A 21,750-nucleotide genomic window follows, 5' to 3' on the forward strand; every position below is an offset into this window, starting at 1 on the left:
ATACTTTTGGCGATATAGTGTACCGTCGAAAAAATAGTCAGGATTCGTGCACATGAAGCTTCATGTCCAATCATGTTTGATGTACATTAGCCTTCACCTTCCATAACTATGGAGGAAATAGTGCTCCCGTGGCATACACCATGTAGCTCCGCCCATTTTGTTTTTTTCCGCCAATTCATCAAATTTGGCCAAGTTATGGCGGCAGCTAGCTGAGCCGCTTCAGCTTTCGATAGAAAGTCGTGGCCGTCACAATGGCCGTCACGGACATGACAACAAGGACGGCGACGGCGATCCCCAGGCCGACCGAGGCGCTCCTGTTGTCCCACTCGCCGCCGGACTGGGCTGTGCAACAAAGAACGGAACACGTCGCCAGAAAATGTTAACAGTGTTTATTTTCACCGAGCGGTGCTCTAAAGGAAAATGTACTTACCCTCCTCCTTGGATTGAGTAGCTGCAAGAAAATAGTAAGAGATTATTACTTTCAGTCCTGGCCGACTAATGACCAGCGTTCAGAAAATGACTTTTGAAAAGTGAAATGAATTATATTTATATAGCACTGTTTCTCTAATGACTCAAAGCGCTTTACATAGCGAAACCCAATATCTAATTTTTACATTTAAACCAGTGTGGGTGGCACTGGGAGCAGGTGGGTAAAGTGTCTTGCCCAAGGACACAACGACAGTGACTAGGATGGCGGAATTGGGGATCGAACCTGCAACCCTCAAGTTGCTGGCACGGCCGCTCTACCAAGCGAGCTATACCGCAATTAATTATAGTTTCTTGTTACTTTGCAAAAAAGTCACTGAATTACTGACGGAACTACTCTTTAATGAATGTTATAAAAGTAATTAATGTGTTTAAAATTAGAGATGTCTGATGATGTCAGACTGACGATATTACCGGCCGATAAATGCTTTAAAATGCAATATCGGAAATTATCGGTAACGGTTTCAAAAAGTTAAATTTCCATTCATGCTTCCATCTTCTTCCGATTATCCAAGGTTGGATCTTCGGGGGCAGCAGCCTAAGCAGGGTAGCCCAGACTTTCCTCTCCCCCCGGCCACTTTGTCCCAGGCCAGCCGGGAGACATAGTCTTCCCAACGTGTCCTGGGTCTTCCCCGTGGCTTTCTACCGGTTGGACGTACCCGAAACACCTCCCTAGGGAGACGTTCGGGTGGCATCCTGACCAGATGCCCGAACCACCTCATCTGGCTCCTCTCGATGTGAAGGAGCAGCGGCTTTACTTTGAGTTCCTCCCGGATGACAGAGCTTCTCACCCTATCTCTAAGGGAGAGCCCCGCCACCCGGCGGAGGAAACTAATTTCGGCCGCTTGTACCCGTGATCTTATCCTTTCGGTCATGACCCAAAGCTCATGACCATAGGTGAGGATTGGAACGTAGATCGACCGGTAAATTGAGAGCTTTGCCTTCCGGCTCAGCTCCTTCTTTACCACAACGGATCGGTACAACGTCCGCATTACTGAAGACGCCGCACCGATCCGCCTGTCGATTTCACGATCCACTCTTCCCTCACTCGTGAACAAGACTCCAAGGTACTTGAACTCCTCCACTTGGGGCAAGGTCTGTTCATTCATAGTTCTGATGCCTACAGTGACAATCTACAATGTAAATACCGTATTTCCTTGAATATCCGCCGGGGTGCTAATTAATTTAAAACCTCTTCTCACTCCTGCAATTACCAAAGGCATGCGATAAAGGTAAGCATGCGCTTATTATTTTAAAACCTCTTCTCACTCAAGCACTTACCAAAGGCATGCAGTAAAAAAATTGAGTGTGATGTAAGGATACCATCACGGAAAGCACATTTAATTAAAAAAAACATTATTATTGTCTTACCTTTTCTTATGAATGAAGTCCTTCTGATCAAAACCATCGATAACTTGTTTATAGAAGTCTTCCTTATCTTTCTTCAGTTTTAAAAGTCTATGTCTCGATGGAGATCTTCCTTCATTACCTCCTGCTTCAATTGAAAGTCCAGTTTAGAAAACTGCTATCAGACCGCTGCTATCAGTTAGCTCGGCTCCTCAAGTGCGGGCGACGACGGAATTAACCTCGAACAACTCCACCTCCCGTTCTTCTCTGTGGGTGATCTCTTTATCCCACCGCTGCCACCATGAAGTGGTATTGTATAAATAATACACTGAGTATTTAGGACTGGAACATGCTTTATTTCAGCCCGGTTGTTTACATAGCCAGAATAAAAGTAGTGGTGTTACATCCTAAAAGGTCCGTCGTGCACCCCCCGCGTTATATCCGTCCCAGCACATATCACGTCACTCATTGTCACTTCTTCTGCAGCCGAGTAGTCCCAAAAAGGATCACTAGCGCCCTCTACCACCAGGAGGCGGGGTGTCATTTATTGACTCATATTTGACACACGCAGCTACGGTATGTTAATAAAAAAAATAGCTGATGACCGTTCTTTTAGCTTGGACCTTAAATCCTACTGAATAGCTATTTATCTTCTTCCCTTTATGCGATTTCAAATTACCGGTATTGAAATCAGCCTCTTCCATTTTGAAAATGACGACAGGGGAAGTGTCACTCGTGACGTCAGGAGTTTGACCCGGCGGTAATACCAAGCATGCGTTAATTATTTTGCGAAGCGAGTAATTCAAGGCAGAAGGCAATTCAAGGAAATACGGTATTAATTAAAATAAACGCATTGAATGAGGAGAAGGTGTGTCCAAACCAGTGGTTCTTAACCTTGTTGGAGGTACCGAACCCAACCAGTTTCACATGCGGATTCACCGAACCCTTCTTTGGTGAAAAATTAAATATTTTTTTTCTCAAATTCAAGACAAAGTTATGTTTTTTTTTACTGTTGCACAAAATGAACCGTGCATGAACATCATCTTGTTCAAAGAACAAAACCAACACAGTGCATGAACGCACAAGAAATTACAATTGTGGGGCGGTTTAACTTGGTTGGTAGAGTGGCCGTGCCAGCAACTTGAGGGTTGCAGGTTCGATCCCCGCTTCCACCATCCTAGTCACGGCCGTTGTGTCTTTGGGCAAGACACTTTACCCACCTGCTCCCAGTGCCACCCACACTGGTTTAAATGTAATTTAGATATTGGGTTTCACTATGTAAAGCGCTTTGAGTCACTAGAGAAAAAAGCGCTATATAAATATAATTCACTTCACTTCACACAACTGTGAATCAGATGGAAAACTAGAGGGAACATTGTTAGTGAAGTGAAGTGAATTATATTTATACAGCACTTTTCTCAAGTGACTCAAAGCGCTTTACATAGTGACACCCAATATCTAAGTTACATTTAAACCAGTGTGGGTGGCACTGGGAGCAGGTGGGTAAAGTGTCTTGCCCAAGGACGCAACGGCAGTAACTAGGATGGCACAAGTGGGAATCGAACCTCAACCCTCAAGTTGCTGACACGGCCACTCTACCAACCGAGCTATGCCGCTCGGGTATCCATAATATGGCAATATGGAGAGTTTTTTATTTACACGATGAGTCGGGTGTGTCTTGACCTCTGGGGCTGAAAATCCGCGGAACCCCTGAGGCCGACACACCGAACCCCTAGGGTTCGACCGAACCCAGGTTAAGAACCACTGGTCTGTACTGTATTCAAAAGTCTGTCTTTGGTACTCAGTGGAGATTCAATGGAGATAAAAAGTAACAAAATTATAATGACGTGGTTGTCGTCGGACAGCAATAAAAAAGTTGGTTAAATTCCAAGAGTATAAAAAGAGAATTACAAGGGTACACACCATCATCGGTCCTGGCTTTTATCGGCACGGTGAGCACAGACGGTTCAGCGATGCTGTCCTTCACCACAGTCGTCTCCACGGTCCTTTTCCTCCTCCCGTTGCATTGCTGTGGATCAGAAATCCGTTTCAAGCCGAAGATCTCTTGGGGGTTTTGCGGTTTAAACCACAAACGGTACACACTCCTTTACCTTGAAGCTGCTGCAAGTGCTGGGCTCGCACAGTCGAGTGATGCAATGGAGATAGTAGGTGGAGATGGTCTCGTTCTGCTGCTCGATGAAACGGAACGCCGAAAAGTGGAAGCGGGCCTTTTGGCTGTCGCCGTTCTCCAGGATGGTGGTCAGCTGGTCAATGGAGCACCTTTGAAATGAGAGGTCAACCTTACAAGTGTCCCTCTGTGGCACGTATACATACAAGGCACTGCATTACCGGTGGGAATACTGTGAGAAATTTAACTCATTTTATCCCATTGCGTCGCTGTTTACCTGACACACGAAACATGACGAATTTGGGGGGGTGCAGTATCCACTTTAGCCGCCAAATGGGAGTAGAGTGTTGGCAATTCCAACTTTGAGGACAGCGTCAGTTGCTATGTAAAGTGGCGCTTCCTATCATTTTCAGCAGACTGCATTGCAATATCCACTTGGGTGTTGTTGATTAGGTACTCCAGGAATGGTGCCATATGAATCCCTTCCCTACAGTAGTTACCGCGTTGTGCATTAAATAACCCTGTAGGTTTACAACAGGGGTAGGGAACCTATGGCTCCAGAGCCAGATTTGGCTCTTTTGATGACCGCGTCTGGTTTTCATATAAATCTTAGCTGACATTGCTAATAAACGAAAGAAGATGGATGGATGGATGGATGGATGGATGGATGGATGGATGGATGGATGGATGGATGGATGGATGGATGGATGGATGGATGGATGGATAGTGTGTGTGTGACAATCATGGGTACTTTAACTTTAACTTTTTATTGGGCCTTCCCGGGACTTATGGAACTCAAACCTGAGTAAGTATTTTTGACCATTTTCAGCATTTTTCACATGTTTCCCCTTTTCCTTCCCCATTTCCCTCTGCGTCATTCCTGGGTGTATTTTTAGCATTTTGGTCATTCTGGCTCGTCTCGGGACTTATGGTATTTTTGATAACTTTTCGGTATTTTTCACATTTTGTGCTGTTTTGCCCTTTTTCTTCCCCGCATTCCTGTGCGTCATTCTTGGGTGTATTTTTGACATTTTGGTCATTCTGGCTCTTCTTGGGACATATGGAACTCAATCCCGGGTAGATATTTTTGATCATTTTCGGCATTTTTCACATTTCGGCCTGTTTTCCCCCTTTTTTCCCCCTGCTTCCCGGTGCATCATTCCTGGGTGTATTTTTTTTTTGTTGACATTTTGGTCATTCTGGCTCTTCCCGAGACTTATGGAACTCAAACCCGGGTAGGCTCTCAGATAAATCTTAGCTGACATTGCCTAACATGATAAAGTAATATTAAAGTGTTTAAAATAACCACGTTTCAACCAGACTGCAAAGCCATCAGCGAAACCATGCAGCACCAGAAGTCGCATTAATGGTAAGAAGTATTTGATTTGAGTCTTGTTCAAGAGTGAGGGAAAAGTGTATTGTGAGATCGACAGGCGGATCGGTGCAGTGTCTTCGGTAATGCGGACGCTGTATCGATCTGTTGTGGTGAAGAAGGAGCTGAGTCGGAAGGCAAAGCTCTCAAATTACCGGTCGATCTAGGTTCCCATCCTCACCTATGGTCATGAGCTTTGGGTTATGCCCGAAAGGAGAAGATTACAAGCGGCCGAAATTAGTTTCCTCCGCCGGGTGGCGGGGCTCTCACTTACAGATGGGGTGAGAAGTTCTGTCAACCAGGAGGAGCTCAAACTAAAGCCTCTGCTCCTCCACATGGAGAGGAGTCAGGTGAGGTGGTTCGGGCATCTGGTCAGGATGCCACCCGAACATCTCCCTAGGGAGGTGTTCCGGGCACGTTCGACCGGTAGGAGGCCACAGGGAAGACCAAAGACACCTTAGGTAGACTATCTCTCCCGGCTGGCCTGGGAACGCCTCGGGATCCCCCGGGATGGGCTGGACGAATTGGCTGTGGATAGGGAAGTCTGGGATTCCCTGCTTAGGCTGCTGCCCCTGCAACCCGACATCGGATAAGCGGAAGAAGACGGATGGATGGATGAGCTCCCTCAGACAAAAAAGTTCCCGACCCCTGGTTTACAGTAACCTCATCCCCAAGTCTTCAAACTAAAGCCTCAGTTTGTCATATAGACAAGGACTCAACCGTCTATAGAAAAGTTGAAGACAATTAATAAAGTAGTTGGTGTAAAACAGTCATAAACTGAACGTTTGTGTTGTGGTTTCGGCTTTCTTTGGACTTACGAGACAAAGAGATTAAAGAAGGTGGAGTTGTTCGGATGCGGGGACACCGAAGCGTAGCAGCGGTCCAGAAGCACGTAGTACCTGTGGAGAGAGAATGAGGTCCCCAGCACCAAGTCAGAGACTCCAAGTCACGGGTGGATTCCTCAAATTTACAATATCAAGACGCGTAGTATTGATGGATATAAAACTTGCATGTCGCCACAAAGAGAAATATAGAAACCAACTGATCAATTCAAAGAAGCGAAAACAGCGTGGTAGGTTCTTACTGCGACGTCAGGTTGGAGGCAATGACCTCCACGTAGATCTTCTTTCGCAGCTCCACGCCTTGCGGTGGCATGATGAGGGGCGTGGTGTAGTTTTCATCCTGGACAAAGAAGGCACTAGTTGACAATAAACAAAAACACATAAGCTCTTTAAGGAAGAGTTGGTGATGAAGTGTGTTGGTCCAGAAGAAAGGGTGATACCTGGTACAAAGTCATGCTGAGGGTGCTGATGAAGCTTCCATTGTTGTCTTTCAAGGCAATGGAGGAGGAAGACCTAGAGAGGAATAGTAATGTTCATATCAGGGCTGTTCGAGGCTATATTAGGGTCCAAAGCAGCATTATTTTATATTATATGTTAATTTACTCAAACTTGAATTCAAAGGACGTTCAAAGGCGTGCGGTTGACCAAACTTTTACTAACAAGTTCTCCTAATGTACTTGTCGCTCCTGAAAATGAATCTGGCAGTCATTTCCCATAATATCAGTTTTTGATGACTAGCTGTACTTGTATCCTGGGCATAACGTTAAAGGGGGTCTTGGGGCACTAGGAGGTTAACCCCTTGACTACTGATACCCCAGGTGGCCCTTGGTAAAGGCTTAGTACCTGACTGCCACCTAGCCAGGGATACAGTGAAGACCTTAACGGTGGAGCAGGCAGAAGACGGTATATTTTGACCGCTCGCCTGTGTATCGGTTGGGGACATCTCTACGATGCTGATCCGACTCCGCGCTTGGGATGGTTTCCTGTGGACGGGACTCCCGCTGCTGTCTTGGATCCGCTTTGAACTGAAGTCTCGCGGCTGTGTTGGAGCCACTATGGATTGAACTTTCACAGGATCATGTTAGACCCGCTCGACATCCATTGCTTTTGATTCCCTAGAGGGGGGTGGTTGCCCACATTTGAGGTCCTATCCAAGGTTCTCATAGTCATCATTGTCACTGGCGTCCCACTGGGTGTGAGTTCTCATTGCCCACTGGGTGTGAGTTTTCCTTGCCCTTATGTGGGTTCTTCCGAGGATGTCGTAGTCGTAGTGGTTTGTACAGTCCTTTGAGACATTTGTGATTTAGGGTTATATATAAATAAACATTGATTGATTGATTGATTGATTGATATTTAAAAACTACCACCTGGGCATGACGTTAAAGTGCATCCGGCAGTGGATGCTCCTCTATGGGGTCTTGGGACACTAGGACGTTAACCCCTTTACTACTGTTACCCCAGGTAGCCCTTGGCAAAGGCCTAGTACCTGACTCACCCCTAGCCAGGGATACGGTGAGGACCTCAACGGAGGAGCAGGCGGAAGACGGTAGATTTACAAAGTGTAAGAACTACCACCTGGGCATGACGTTAAAGTGCATCTGACAGTGGAGGCTCTTCTATGGGGTCTTGGGGCACTAGGAGGTTAACCCCTTTACTACTGTAACCCCAGGTGGCCCTTGGCAAAGGCCAAGTACCTCACTGCCCCCTAGCCAGAGATAAGGCGAAGACCTCAACGACGGAGCAGGCAGAAGACGGTAGATTTAAGAACTACAACCGGGGCATGCCGTTAAAGTGCATCCGGCAGTGGAGGGTCCTCTATGGGGTTTTGGGGCACTAGGATGTTAACCCCTTTACTACAGTTACCCCAGGTGGCCCTTGACAAAGGCCTAGTACCTGACTTAACCCTAGCCAGGGATACAGTGAAGACCTCAACGGTGGAGCGGGCAGAAGACGGTAGATTTAAGAACTACCACCTGGGCATGACGTTAAAGTGCATGCGGCAGTGGATGCTCCTCTATGGGGCTTGGGGCACTAGGAGGTTGACCTCTTTACTACTGTTACCCCAGGTGGCCCTTGGCAAAGTCCTACTTCCTGACTGCCCCCTAGCCAGATATAAGGTGAAGACCTCAACGGCGGAGCAGGCAGAAGACGGTAGATTTAAGAACTACCACCGGGGCATGACGTTAAAGTGCATCCGGCATGGAGGCTTCTCTGTGGCGTCTTGGGGCACTAGGAGGTTAACCCCTTGACTACTGTTACCCCAGGTGGCCCTTGCAAAAGGCTTAGTACATGACTGCCCCCTAGCCAGGGATACAGTAAAAACCTCAATGGTGGAACAGGCAGAAGACGGTAGATTTAAGAACTACCACCTGGGCATGACGTTAAAGTGCATCCGGCAGTGGATGCTCCTCCATGGGGTCTTGGGGCACTAGGAGGTTAACCCCTTTACTACTGTTACCCCAGGTGGCCCTTGGCAAAGGCCTAGTACTTGACTTACCCCTAGCCAGGGATACGGTGAGGACCTCAACAGAGGAGCATGCGGAAGACGGTAGATTTACAAAGTAAGTGTAAGAACTACCACCTGGGCATGACGTTAAAGTGCATCTGACAGTGGAGGCTCTTCTATGGGGTCTTTGGGCACTAGGAGGTTAATCTCTTTACTACTGTTACCCCATGTGGCCCTTGGCAAAGGCCAAGTACCTCACTGCCCCCTAGACAGGGATACGGTGAAGACCTCAACGGCGGAGCAGGCAGAAGACGGTAGATTTAAGAACTACCACCAGGGCATGACGTTAAAGTGCATCCGGCAGTGGAGGCTCCTCTATGGGGTTTTGGGGCACTAGGAGGTTAACCCCTTTACTACTGTTACCCCAGGTTGCCCTTGGCAAAGGACTAGTACCTGACTTACCCCTAGCCAGGGATACGGTGAGGACCTCAACGGAGGAGTAGGTGGAAGACGGTAGATTTACAAAGTGTAAGAACTACCACCTGGGCATGACGTTAAAGTGCATCTGACAGTGGAGGCTCTTCTATGGGGTCTTGGGGCACTAGGAGGTTAACCTCTTTACTACTTTTACCCCAGGTGGCCCTTGGCAAAGGCCAATTACCTCACTGCCCCTTAGCCAGGGATACGGTGAAGACCTCAACGACGGAGCGGGCAGAAGACGGTAGATTTAAGAACTACCACCGGGGAATGACGTTAAAGTGCATCCGGCAGTGGAGCGTCCTCTATGGGGTTTTGGGGTTCTAGGAGGTTAACCCCTTTACTACTGTTACCCCAGGTGGCCCTTGACAAAGGCCTAGTACCTGACTTAACCCTAGCCAGGGATACGGTGAAGACCTCAATGGCGGAGCAAGCGGAAGATGGTAGACTTAAGAACTACCACAATGGCTGCGATGGCAGAGGGAAGGCTGCAGTAGAAAAGGGTCCCTAGTAGTCTTGGACTCCATGCCACTGGACCCTGACCCGATTCTGTCAAGGATCGTGCGGTGACTGTCTGTGCACCAGTCTCCCCAGGTAAAACAAAGTCACACACAGGCATCCTCCATAAAGGGATACACCCTTACCAGTAGGATCGTCCTACTTGTTCGAGTGAACGCCGATGATGATGATGATGACTTGTAAGGTCCCCTTTCCATCGCCAGACTCAATATACCCTTTTGGTGTGACCTCATCTATAGAAATGAAGCATATACCCCCACATAGACAGTGTAGTTTAAAGTTATGTAAGAATATTATTTTGAACACTGGGTTGCATGTTTTTGTTGCCCTGGTCCTGGTCCTTCAGAACTGATAGATACTAGCGCAGAACTAGGCAAATATTTGACTCGGGGGCCACGTTGAGAGAAAAAAATGTGGCTAAGGGGCCAAGTAGTGAAGTGAAGTGAAATGAAATATATTTATATAGCGCTTCTTCTCTATATGTGTGTTTGGGTCCCTTTTTTCAGGAACACTAATACCAGATACCGGAAGGCAAAGCTTTAAATTTACCAGTCGATAAACGTTCCCATCCTCACCTATGGTCATGAGCTTTGGGTAATGACCGAAAGGACAAGATCACGGGTACAAGCGGCCGAAATGAGCTTTCTCGGCCGAGTGGCGGGGCTCTCCCTTAGAGATAGGGTGAGAAGCTCTGCCATCCGGGAGGAACTCAAAGTAAAGCCACTGCTCCTCCACATCGAGAGGAGCCAGATGAGGTGGTTCAGGCATCTGGTCAGGATGCCACCCAAGCGTCTCCCTTGGGAGGTGTTTAGGGCATGTTCGACCAGTAGGAGGCCACAGGGTAGACCCAGAACACGTTGGGAAGACAATCTCTCCCGGCTGCCCTGGGAACGCCTCGGGATCCCCCGGGAAAAGCTGGACCAAGTGGCTGGGGGGAGGGAAGTCTGGGCTTCCCTCCTTAGGCTGCTGCCCCCGCGACCCGACCTCGGATAAGCGAAAGAAGATGGATGGATAGATGGATGGATGGATGAATGGATGGATGGATGGATGGATGGATGGATGGATGGATAGTGTGTGTGTGACAATCATAGGTACTTTAACTTTAACTTTTTTGGGGCCTTTCTGGGACTTATGGAACTCAAACCTGAGTAGGTATTTTTCATCATTTTCGGCATTTTTCACATATTGGGCTGTTTTCCCCTTTTTCTTCCCCGTTTCCCTGTGCGTCATTCCTGGGTGTATTTTTGACATTTTGGTCATTCTGGCTCTTCCTGGGACTTATGGGACTCAGTCCCGGGTAGGTATTTTTGATAATTTTTGGCATTTTTCACATTTTGGGTTGTTTCCCTGCTTCCCTGTGCATCATTCCTGGGTGTATTTTTGACATTTTGGTCATTCCGGCTCTTCCTGGGACTTATGGAACTCAGTCCCAGGTAGGTATTTTTGATCATTTTCGGAATTTTTCACATTTTGTGCTGTTTCCTGCGTCCCTGTGCACCATTCCTGGTTTTATTTTTGACATTTTGTACATTCTGGCTCTTCCCGTGACTTATGGAACTCAGTCCCAGGTAGACATTTTTGATTATTTTCGTCATTTTTCACATTTTGTGCTGTTTTCCCCCTTTTCTATCTCGTTTCCCTGTGCGTCATTCCTGGGTGTATTTTGGACATTTTGGTCATTCTGGCTCTTCCTGGGACCGAGGGAACTCAAACCTGGGGAGGTATTTTTTTAAATTTTCCGCATTTTTCACATTTTGGGCTGTTTTCCTTTTTTCTTCCCCGCTTCCCTGTGCGTCATTCCTGGGTGTATTTTTTATATATTGGTCATTCAGGCTCTTCCCGGGACTTATGAAACTCACAACCAGGTAGGTAATTTTGACATAAGTTGACATTTTTCACATATTGGGCTATTTTCCTATTTTTCTTCCCCGCTTCTCTGTACGTCATTCTTGGATGTATTTTTGATATTTTGGTCAGTGTGGCTCTTCCCGGAACTTATGGAACTAAATCCCAGGTAGGTATTTTTGATTATTCCCAGCATTTTTCACATTTTGGGCTGTTTTCCCCCTTTTCTTCCCCGCTTCCCTGTGCTTCCTGGGTATATTTGTGACATTTTGGTCATTGTGGCTCTTCCCGGGACTCATGGAACTAAATCCCAGGTAGGTATTTTTGACATGTTTCGGCATTTTTCACATTTTAGGCTGTTTTGCCCCTTTTCATCCCTGCTTTCCTGTGTGTCATTCCTGGGTGTATTTTTGACATTTTGGTCATTCTGACTCTTCCCGGGACTTATGGAACTCAAACCTCGGTAGGTATTTTTGATTATTTTTGTCATTTTTCACATTTTTGGGAGTTTTTTATAGTTCTATTGCTTGCAATAATGTATCTAGCAGAAAAATTTGATAATTCCTTAAAATTCTTTGTAAACATATCGCGGATAAAGATGCTACCAACACACATACCGCACCCTTTAGTTTTCTGGAGGTGACGTCAGCAGGCTGATATAGTCCCGCCCTTATTTTGGAACCAAAAATGTGCTGAAACGTAAGAAAACAAGCCTAAAATCACAACTGTTTATTTTGGGGAAATTGTCATCCGTAAACATAATTTCAATAAAAATAATGCCAAAAATGTCAGCATTAGCAGGGTACTTTAATTTGTACACGATTTCTCATTGTCCCATTGGGTTGAGTTTTTCATTGTGATTAAGGGTTTTATCACAACTGTAAATAAACTTACAGTTGTGATAAAAAATTATTCATCCCCCACACAATTTTGATGTTTTAGCAAGTTGGACATTTTTTCTGTTTTGTTTATAGTCATATCAAATAAAGATGTGTCAAATAGACAAATGCAACTTAAATTGTAACACTGTATTTTACAAAATACCAAAAAAGGACATTTTTCTTAATATCTCATTGACAAAATGAGATATTATGCTTAACAGTAGGCAAGGTGTTCTTCTCTTTGTAAGATTCATTTTTTCTCCTCCAGACATAACGTGGATTCATAGGCCCAAAGAGTTCCAGCTTTGTCTCATCACTCCATAGAACAGTTTCACAAAACGTTTGGGGTTTGTCCAGATGATTTTTGGCATTCTGGAGTCTATTTTTCTTGTGCCTGGTAGTCAGAAGTGGGGTGTGCCTGGGAGTTCTGGCATGGAGGCCTTCATTTCGTAGTATGCGCCTTATTGTCTGGGACGAAACCTGCGTTCCCCCCTCTGCAATGTCCTATTGTAGTTCCTCAGCTGTTACCAGGGGGTTTTTCACCACTGTACACTTCAAATACCGGACAGCATCCTCTTTCTACCACGCCCAGGTAGTGTTTCCACTGTGCCTTTAGCTTTAAACTTGCCAATTATGCTCCCAACTGTGTCTCTTGGAATGTGTAATGTCTTAGCTATTTTCTTATATCCATACCCTTTCTTATGAAGAGAAATGACCTCCTCTCTTGACTTCTTTGACCACTCCCTGGACTTCACCATGTTGCAAATACACCATTGACCATCTACAAGAAGCTGAGCGTCACAGTCTTTTTCAATCAGTTTAATTGTTACTCGTTGTGGTTCTAATCACATCTACAGGTGTTTTCAACACCTGATTGAAAAGACCTTATTCAAATTCTGTTCTTAAGAGTTATGATCTTCAAGGGGTTGAATCATTTTGTCAATGAGATATTAAGAGAAATAACACTGTTTGGTATGTTACAAAATATAATGTTGTAATTTAAGTTGCATTTGTCTATTTAATGCATCTTTATTTGCTTTGACTATGAAAAAAAATACGGAATAAATGTCCAACTTGCTAAAACACCAAAATTGTTTGGGGGTTGAATAATTTTGATCACAACTTTATATTTATTGATTGATTTGTACTCTCCATCCATCCATTTTCTGACCCTTGTCTCGTGCAATATAACAAATGAACATGATTACATTCGCAAACCTTCCTAACACAGGATCGATCCCAGAACATGTGCCTTACAAGTACAGCACTAACGCCACAGGGGACGGTATAAAATGCTAAGGAATTTTGCCAAAATACGTTTGCATTCAAATTTCATATGAAGCGCCCTGTTGTTCGGTAATTACATTTTAAACGAGCGTCTTCACACCAAACCGGGTCCCGCACGGATCGCCGGGGCTCGACACACAGCACGTGATCTCCATATAAGGAGGGGCGGCCCTGGTTTATACACTTTGTCAAGGTGTTGTTTTGAGCTGCGCATACTTACACATCCACTTGGGTGTTGTTGATGAGGTACTCCAGAGGGTAGGCGCACGAGTAGAAATATTTCAGCTCGGTGTTGTAGGTGATTGTTCCAATAGTGGGGTCGTACGATCGCACCACCCCACTGACGTTGACTGTTTGGATGTTGGAGAAGTCGGAGAATATTCCTGTCCCCGGTGCGCTTGTAGTCTGGAAACGGGATATTTTATGTAGACTTGAACTTATTCAGTAACACAAAATCTCAAATCCAAATAATTGCTTGGACGCAAGGACTTACAAGGAAATTACTCCCGCAGGCGTTTCCCTCCAGGATGGGGAAGCTGAATCTCACCACCGGGGGCACCACAGATGCGTCGAGCATACCCTGACAGTCTGAACCGCCCATGATACGGTTGAGGATCAGTAGGCTCTCGTTGTATCCGGTGTAGACAACCGGGCAGATCTGGATGGCCAGGTCAATGGCGGATGTGCCGCACATCACTGCAATATCCGTGTATTCTGGCGGTAAGGAGGCATGGAGTCATTCACTTTGATACGAAAAAACTAAGAATATTAACAGTTTTTTGAAGCAAATAAGGCGTGGCGCAGTGGTAGAGTGGCCGTGCGCAACCCGAGGGTCACTGGTTCAAATCCCACCTAGAACCAACCTCGTCACGTCCGTTGTGTCCTGAGCAAGACACTTCACCCTTGCTCCTGATGGGTGCTGGTTGGCGCCTAGCATGGCAGCTCCCTCCATCAGTGTGTGAATGTGTGTGTGAATGGGTAAATGTGGAAGTAGTGTCAAAGCGCTTTGAGTACCTTGAAGGTAGAAAAGCGCTATACAAATACAACCCATTTATTTATTTATTTATAAAATAGGGTGCAATTTTTTGCTTAATAAATGGGGTTGGGACCATCAGTTTTGTTGTCTTGTACTGTATCCTGTATGACAGTACAACAATAAAATTCCTTTTATGTGAAAATATCCAACTATTTTTGTTAATTTAATGCCATCAAGTTTTACTGTGATTAATCAAGATGAATCAAAATTCAAAAGTGGGATGAACCTGTTTAAAACTAATCCAAAATACAATGTTCGTGTCAGAGTTACAGTATTTGTTGACGAACCCCAAGATGCAGAGATGGGGGAAGGCATGGAGTGAGAAAACATGATTTAATAAAGATACTAAGACAAAATCAAAGAAAAGGGTACTAACAAAAAGCGCGCACAAGGCGGATAACAAACTAAGGGTTTGAGAAACAAAAAAGGGCCTAGCGTGGAAGCTAGCGGGTTGCAAACAGGAAAACAGAAGTCGTTACTTGTAGAGTGAAAACAAAACCAAAGCAGGGATCAAAAGACAGTAAGTTACAAACAAACGGATGTTGCTTACCGCTACGCTGCAATAAAACGACACGATAGCAACGACAATACAAATGACAATACAATGATCCAGCAACTGACACAAGACAAAGGAGGTAGAAATAGGAGCCGGCTGATTGGCAACAGGTGTGGCCAGATGCCAATCAGCCGCAGCTGAAGGGGAACACAGCACTCAGGGAACAAGACAGGAAGCTGACAAAATAAGAGCATTAGACAGGAACTAAGGACAGGAAATACTAAACACACTGAGGAGGAACACAGCACTCAGGGAACAAGACAGGAAGCTGACAAAATAAGAGCACTAGACAGGAACTAAGGACAGGAAATACTAAACACACTGAGGAGGAACACAGCACTCAGGGAACAAGACAGGAAGCTGACAAAATAAGAGCACTTGACAGGAACTAAAAGACAGGAAATACTAAACACAGGGAACAGACAAATGCAGAGGAAAAAACTAAAACATTGACAAACTGTCAGGGGCAAGCCTGACAGTTCGGAGGAGAAAAGGTGAGGCCTTTAATCCCAGGAACACCATGCCTCCCGTCAAGCATGGTGGTTGTATCAGTTGCTACTAATAATTATTATAATTTATTTTATTTGTCTTAAAAAAGAATAATAAGTTCATAAAAGGGAATTCAAATCAAAATGCATAAAAGTTCATAAGAAGGCTATATTTAAAGGCCTACTAAAATGAGACTTTCTTATTTAAACGGGGATAGCAGGTCCATTCTCTGTGTCATTCTTGATCATTTCGCGATATTGCCATATTTTTGCTGAAAGGATTTAGTAGAGAACATCCACGATAAAGTTCGCAACTTTTGGTCGCTAATAAAAAAGCCCTGCCTTTACCGGAAGTAGCAGACGATGTGCGCGTGACGCCACGAATTGTGGGGCTCCTCACATCTGAACATTGTTTATAATCATAGCCAGCAGTAGCTAGAGCTATTCGGACCGAGAAAGCGACAATTTCCCCATTAATTTGAGCGAGGTTGAAAGATTTGTGGATGAGGACGTTTAGAGTGAAGTACTAGAAAAAAAAAAGAAAAGAGAAAAAAGAAAAGAAAAGGCGACGGCTCCAGGCGGCGGCAGGCGGCGTTTCCGATGTAATTAGACACATTTACTAGGATAATTCTGGAAGATCCCTTGTCTGCTCACTGTTTAATAGTGTTTTAGTGAGATTGTAAAGTCATACATGAAAGTCGGATGGCTGTGGTGAACCCCAGTGTCCCTCAGAGAAGCCGAGGAGCCAAGATCACAACCTGCCTTTTTGAGCTGTAGGAGGAGGTCCCATAATCCACTGAAGTCTCCGGTAAGAGCCGACTTAATATCACAATTTTCCCATCCAAAAACTTGCTGGTTGACGTAGAGAAAACATGTTCGCTTGACCGCTCCGTGTTAAAGCTTCACAACAAACAAAGAAACACCGGCTGTGTTTCGGTGCTAAAGGCAGCTGCAATCCACCGCTTTCCACCAAAAGCATTCTTCTTTGATGTCTCCATTATTAATTGAACAAATTGCAAAAGATTCAGCAACACAGATGTCCAAATTACTGTGTAATTATGCGATGGAAAGAGACTACTTTTAGCCGTGTGTGGTGCTGGGCTAATAGACGTTTTCAACAAGAAACTCATCGGGAAATTTAAAATTGTAATTTGGTAAACTAAAAAGGCCGCATTGGCATGTGTTGCAATGTTAATATTTCATCATTGATATATAAACAGTCATCAGACTGTGTGGTCGGAAGTAATGGGTTTCAGTAGGCCTTTAAGTTAACTATGGTTAAAATTGTCATTTCATGCCTTTTTGTTAAGTTTGTGGGCATGCTTTTATTTTGAAGTGTCTCGCTTGATCTGTCGTCTGATCGGGTTTGAGTAAACATTTTGACGCAATGTGAAGGGAGAAAGAGAGACACTGACTGTCCCAAAGACGAAAAAGTGTCACAAGGACTCTGAGCGTTTGGGCTATAAGGGCCTAAAGATCACAATTTCCTCCTAAAAGAAGCATGACGGCCAACAAGGTATTTGTTTGTCATTTCTGTTTGTATTTTCACTCGGTAAAATGTGCATGTTGTTGTACAAACCCCGTTTCCATATGAGTTGGCAAATTCTGTTTGACGTGAATATAAACGGAATACAATGATTTGCAAATCATTTTCAACCCATATTCAGTTGAATATGCTACAAAGACAACATATTTAATGTTCAAACTCCATCTATCCATCCATCCATCATCTTCCGCTTATCCGAGGTTGGGTCGCGGGGGCAGCAGTCTAAGCAGGGAAGCCCAGACTTCCCCCTCCGCAGCCACTTCGTCTAGCTCTTCCCGGGGGATCCCGAGGCGTTCCCAGGCCAGCCGGGAGATATAGTCTTCCCAACGTATCGTGGGTCCTTGGACGTGTCCTAAACACCTCCCTAGGAGGCGTTCGGGTGGCATCCTGACCAGATGCCCGAACCACCTCATCTGGCTCCTCTCGATGTGGAGGAGCAGCGGCTTTACTTTGAGTTCCTCCCGGATGGCAGAGCTTCTCACCCTATCTCTAAGGGAGAGCCCCGCCACCCGGCGGATGAAACTCATTTCGGCCGCTTGTACCCGTGATCTTATCCTTTCGGTCATGACCCAAAGCTCATGACCATAGGTGAGGATGGGAACGTAGATCGACCGGTAAATTGAGAGCTTTGCCTTCCGGCGTAGCTCCTTCTTCACCACAACGGATCGATACAACGTCCGCATTACTGAAGACGCCGCACCGATCCGCCTGTCGATCTCACGATCCACTCTTCCCTCACTCGTGAACAAGGCTCCTAGGTACTTGAACTCCTCCACTTGGGGCAGGGTCTACTCCCCAACTCGGAGATGGCACTCCACCCTTTTCCGGGCGAGAACCATGGACTTGGACTTGGAGGTGTTGATTCTCTTTCCGGTCACTTCACACTCGGTTGCGAACCGATCAAGTGAGAGCTGAAGCCATCAGGACCACATCATCTGCAAAAAGCAGAGACCTAATTTCGCGGCCACCAAACCGGAACCCCTCAACGCCTTGACTGCGCCTAGAATCACTGTCCATAAAAGTTATGAACAGAATCGGTGACAAAGGACAGCCTTGGCGGAGTCCAACCCTCACTGGAAACGTGTCCGACTTACTGCCTGCAATGCGGACCAAGCTCTGACACTGATCGTACAGGGAGCGGACCGCCACAATAAGACAGTCCGATACCCCATACTCCCTGAGCACTCCCCACAGGACTTGAGGGACACGGTTGAATGCCTTCTCAAAGTCCACAAAGCACATGTAGACCGGTTGGGCAAACATACAGTTTATTCAGGTGTACTGGAGAGGAGGCTACGCCGGATAGTCGAACCTCGGATTCAGGAGGAACAGTGTGGTTTTCGTCCTAGTCGTGGAACTGTGGACCAGCTCTATACTCTCGGCAGGGTTCTTGAGGGTGCATGGGAGTTTGCCCAACCAGTCTACATGTGCTTTGTGGACTTGGAGAAGGCATTCGACCGTGTCCCTCGGGAAGTCCTGTGGGGAGTGCTCAGAGAGTATGGGGTATCGGACTGTCTTATTGTGGCGGTCCGCTACCTGTATGATCAGTGTCAGTGCTTGGTCCGCATTGCTGGCAGTACGTTGGACACGTTTCCAGTGAGGGTTAGACTCCGCCAAGGCTGTCCTTTGTCACCGATTCTGTTCATAACTTTTATGGACAGAATTTCAAGGCGCAGTCAAGGCGTTGAGGGGACGCGGGATTAGGTCTCTGCTTTTTGCAGATGATGTGGTCCTGATGGCTTCGTCTGGCCGGGATCTTCAGCTCTCACTGGATCGGTTCGCAGCCGAGTATGAAGCGACCGGAATGAGAATCAGCACCTCCAAGTCCGAGTCCATGGTTCTCGCCCGGAAAAGGGTGGAGTGCCATCTCCGGGTTGGGGAGGAGACCCTGCCTCAAGTGGAGGAGTTCAAGTACCTAGGAGTCTTGTTCACGAGTGGGGGAAGAGTGGATCGTGAAATCGACAGGCGTCTTCAGTAATGCGGACGCTGTATCGATCCGTTGTGGTGAAGAAGGAACTGAGCCGGAAGGCAAAGCTCTCAATTTACCGGTCGATCTACGTTCCCATCCTCACCTATGGTCATGAGCTTTGGGTCATGACCGAAAGGATAAGATCACGGGTAGAAGCGGCCGAAATTAGTTTCCTCCGGCGGGGCTCTCTCCCTTAGAGAGAGGTTGAGAAGCTCTGCCATCCGGGAGGAACTCAAAGTAAAGCCGCTGCTCCTCCACATCGAGAGGAGCCAGATGAGGTGGCTCAGGAGTAGAATGCCACCCGAACGCCTCCCTAGGGAGGTGTTTAGGGCACGTCCAACCGGTAGGAGGCCACGGGTAAGACCCAGGACACGTTTGGAAGACTATGTCTCCCGGCTGGCCTGGGAACGCCTCGGGATCCCCCGGGAAGAGCTAGACGAAGTGGCTGGGGAGAGGGAAGTCTGGGCTTCCCTACTTAGCGTGCTGCCCCCGCGTTTTGACCTCGCATAAGCGGAAGATGATGGATGGATGGATGGATTATGATGTTTACATTTACAGAGTGTGCTAGTTCTATTTTTAAACAAAGAAAACAATCTGAAGTGGTCTAAGTTATCGTGCCGCGATTTAACCAGTTCGGCCCACTTGAGAGTACATTTTTCTCCATGTGGCCCCCGATCTAAAATGAGTTTGACACCCCTGGTCTAGACTCAAACCGATACGACCCTTGGGATCGGCAGTCAAAGCAGTAAGGTTGAAGGTCAGGTGGTCTCATTGTCTCACCGGGTCGTCTGGCGTGCGTGCCGCAGTCGGATAAACTGAGGGCCTCCGGGCCCGCGATACACAAGGACGTCAGGACGAGGAAGCTGATTACAGCCATCTCAGCTCTGCACTCTGTGTGAGAAACACAAATGTCAGCCCCAAAAACACTTCTGAAGAGGAGATTAATCCATAAAAGGCATTTGGGATTACGGCGCGAAATCCAATTTTCCAAGCGGTCTATTGACCTACCTCAGTCTTCCAGCCTGGTTGGTGACGAGCGAGCGTGGCGTTGGGTTTTATATACGCCGCCACTCTTTTAGGATTGGACGGGAAAGAGGGTCAGTGATACATTGGTGGGGTTTGTGTAAACAATTCCCTTTTTTGTGGCCCTGGCTCGGAGGCAAATAATGAAACCCAACACAGACCTCTTTAAATTTACAAGCCGGAACAAAGTCTTTGTGAGTGACTGAGTGAGTGCATGAATGCACCCCTCTACCCGCTGATATGAAACTCTGTAAAGTGAGGGAATGGATGCTATTCATCCGTCACACAATACTTGTCTTCTGATGATTTAAAGTGAGCTTTTTTGTGCCACTCATGTGACCAAGAAGGACGAGTTTGGGATGGCCTTTAAAGCCGGCGTCGTCATGAGGATGGCATGTTCATGTCTCAGTCCTTCGTTCCGCTTAATTTTACGCTCTGAATGTGATCTATGGCGTCTGTGCAGGTTTAAATTCAAGACCGTGGTAAAATGATCCAGTCAGCCGACCCACCTGGGAAGGAAACCCTCCGATCGGGGTCAAGTTGGAGGATGATTGTCATGCTTTTGTGTAAAGCCTGATCACGTTATTAGCACAATGACGTGTGCGGGTAAAAAATGTCGAGAGTCCGCACGTGCTCAGTTGTAAGATTTCAGCGCTTATGGGAAAAGATATTGGTATTGGTACTCGCTCCACTTTTTCCCTCTCCACTTGGGCATGATGGAGACGGAAATCAAAATCAGAATCAGAAATACTAAGGGAAATTCAGATTTTCAGTACAATCCAATTCAATATCAGACAAACATTACAAGGAGACAGAACAGGATCGCTGACGGGTCTGCCAACTTCCGGCGCCCCTTGCAAAATTTTGAGAAACAGGTAAACGCTGGGGACGGGCAGGGTGAGAAAATAAAACAATCAGTCCAAGCCTGGGCACCTGGAGAGGGGATCCAGACTGAAGTCAATGAAAAACAACTCATAGCCATAGCACACATAAACGTGTGTAAGAGGGGAACATCAAAGAAAACATTAAGGACCATCCATCCATCTATCTTCTAATCCGGGAGGCCCAGATTTTCCTCTCCCCAGCCACTTGGTCCAGCTCTTCCCAGGGGATCCCGAGCCGTTCCCAGGCCAGCCGGGAGACATAGTCTACCCAACGTGTCCTAGGTTTTCCCTGTGGCCTCCTACCAGATGCCCGAACCACCTCATCTGGCTCCTCTCCATGTGGAGGAGCAGCGGCTTTACTTTGAGCTTCCCCCGGATGGCAAAGCTTCTCACCCTATCTCTGATGGAGAGCCTCTCCACCCGGCGGAGGAAACTCATTTCGCCCGCTTGTACCCGTGATCTTGTCCTTTTGGTCGTAACCCAAGACTCATGACCATAGGTGAGGATGGGAACGTAGATCGACCGGTAAATTCAGAGCTTTGCCTTCCGGCTCAGCTCCTTCTTCATCACAACAGGTCGATACAGCGTCCGTATTACAGAATACGCCGCACCGATCTG

The 21,750-nt window shown here is 46.5% G+C and overlaps 1 protein-coding gene across 1 annotated transcript; it reads right to left on the minus strand.

Moving 5' to 3' along the window:
• Nucleotides 1-205: 205 nt before the first annotated feature.
• On the minus strand, nucleotides 206-20,102 carry si:ch211-229d2.5 (zona pellucida-like domain-containing protein 1). Its single transcript, XM_061878356.1, has 11 exons — nucleotides 20,006-20,102; nucleotides 14,124-14,344; nucleotides 13,851-14,035; nucleotides 6,616-6,688; nucleotides 6,418-6,515; nucleotides 6,152-6,232; nucleotides 3,945-4,113; nucleotides 3,761-3,862; nucleotides 3,596-3,644; nucleotides 3,050-3,056; nucleotides 206-314 (listed from the first exon to the last, which is right to left on the minus strand). The coding sequence occupies exons 1-11, from the start codon at nucleotides 20,100-20,102 to the stop codon at nucleotides 206-208; spliced, it is 1,191 nt and encodes a 396-aa protein (XP_061734340.1).
• Nucleotides 20,103-21,750: the final 1,648 nt, after the last annotated feature.

This window comes from Nerophis ophidion, linkage group LG18 (genome assembly GCF_033978795.1).
Source record: "Nerophis ophidion isolate RoL-2023_Sa linkage group LG18, RoL_Noph_v1.0, whole genome shotgun sequence".
Classification (NCBI taxonomy): Eukaryota; Metazoa; Chordata; class Actinopteri; order Syngnathiformes; family Syngnathidae; genus Nerophis; species Nerophis ophidion.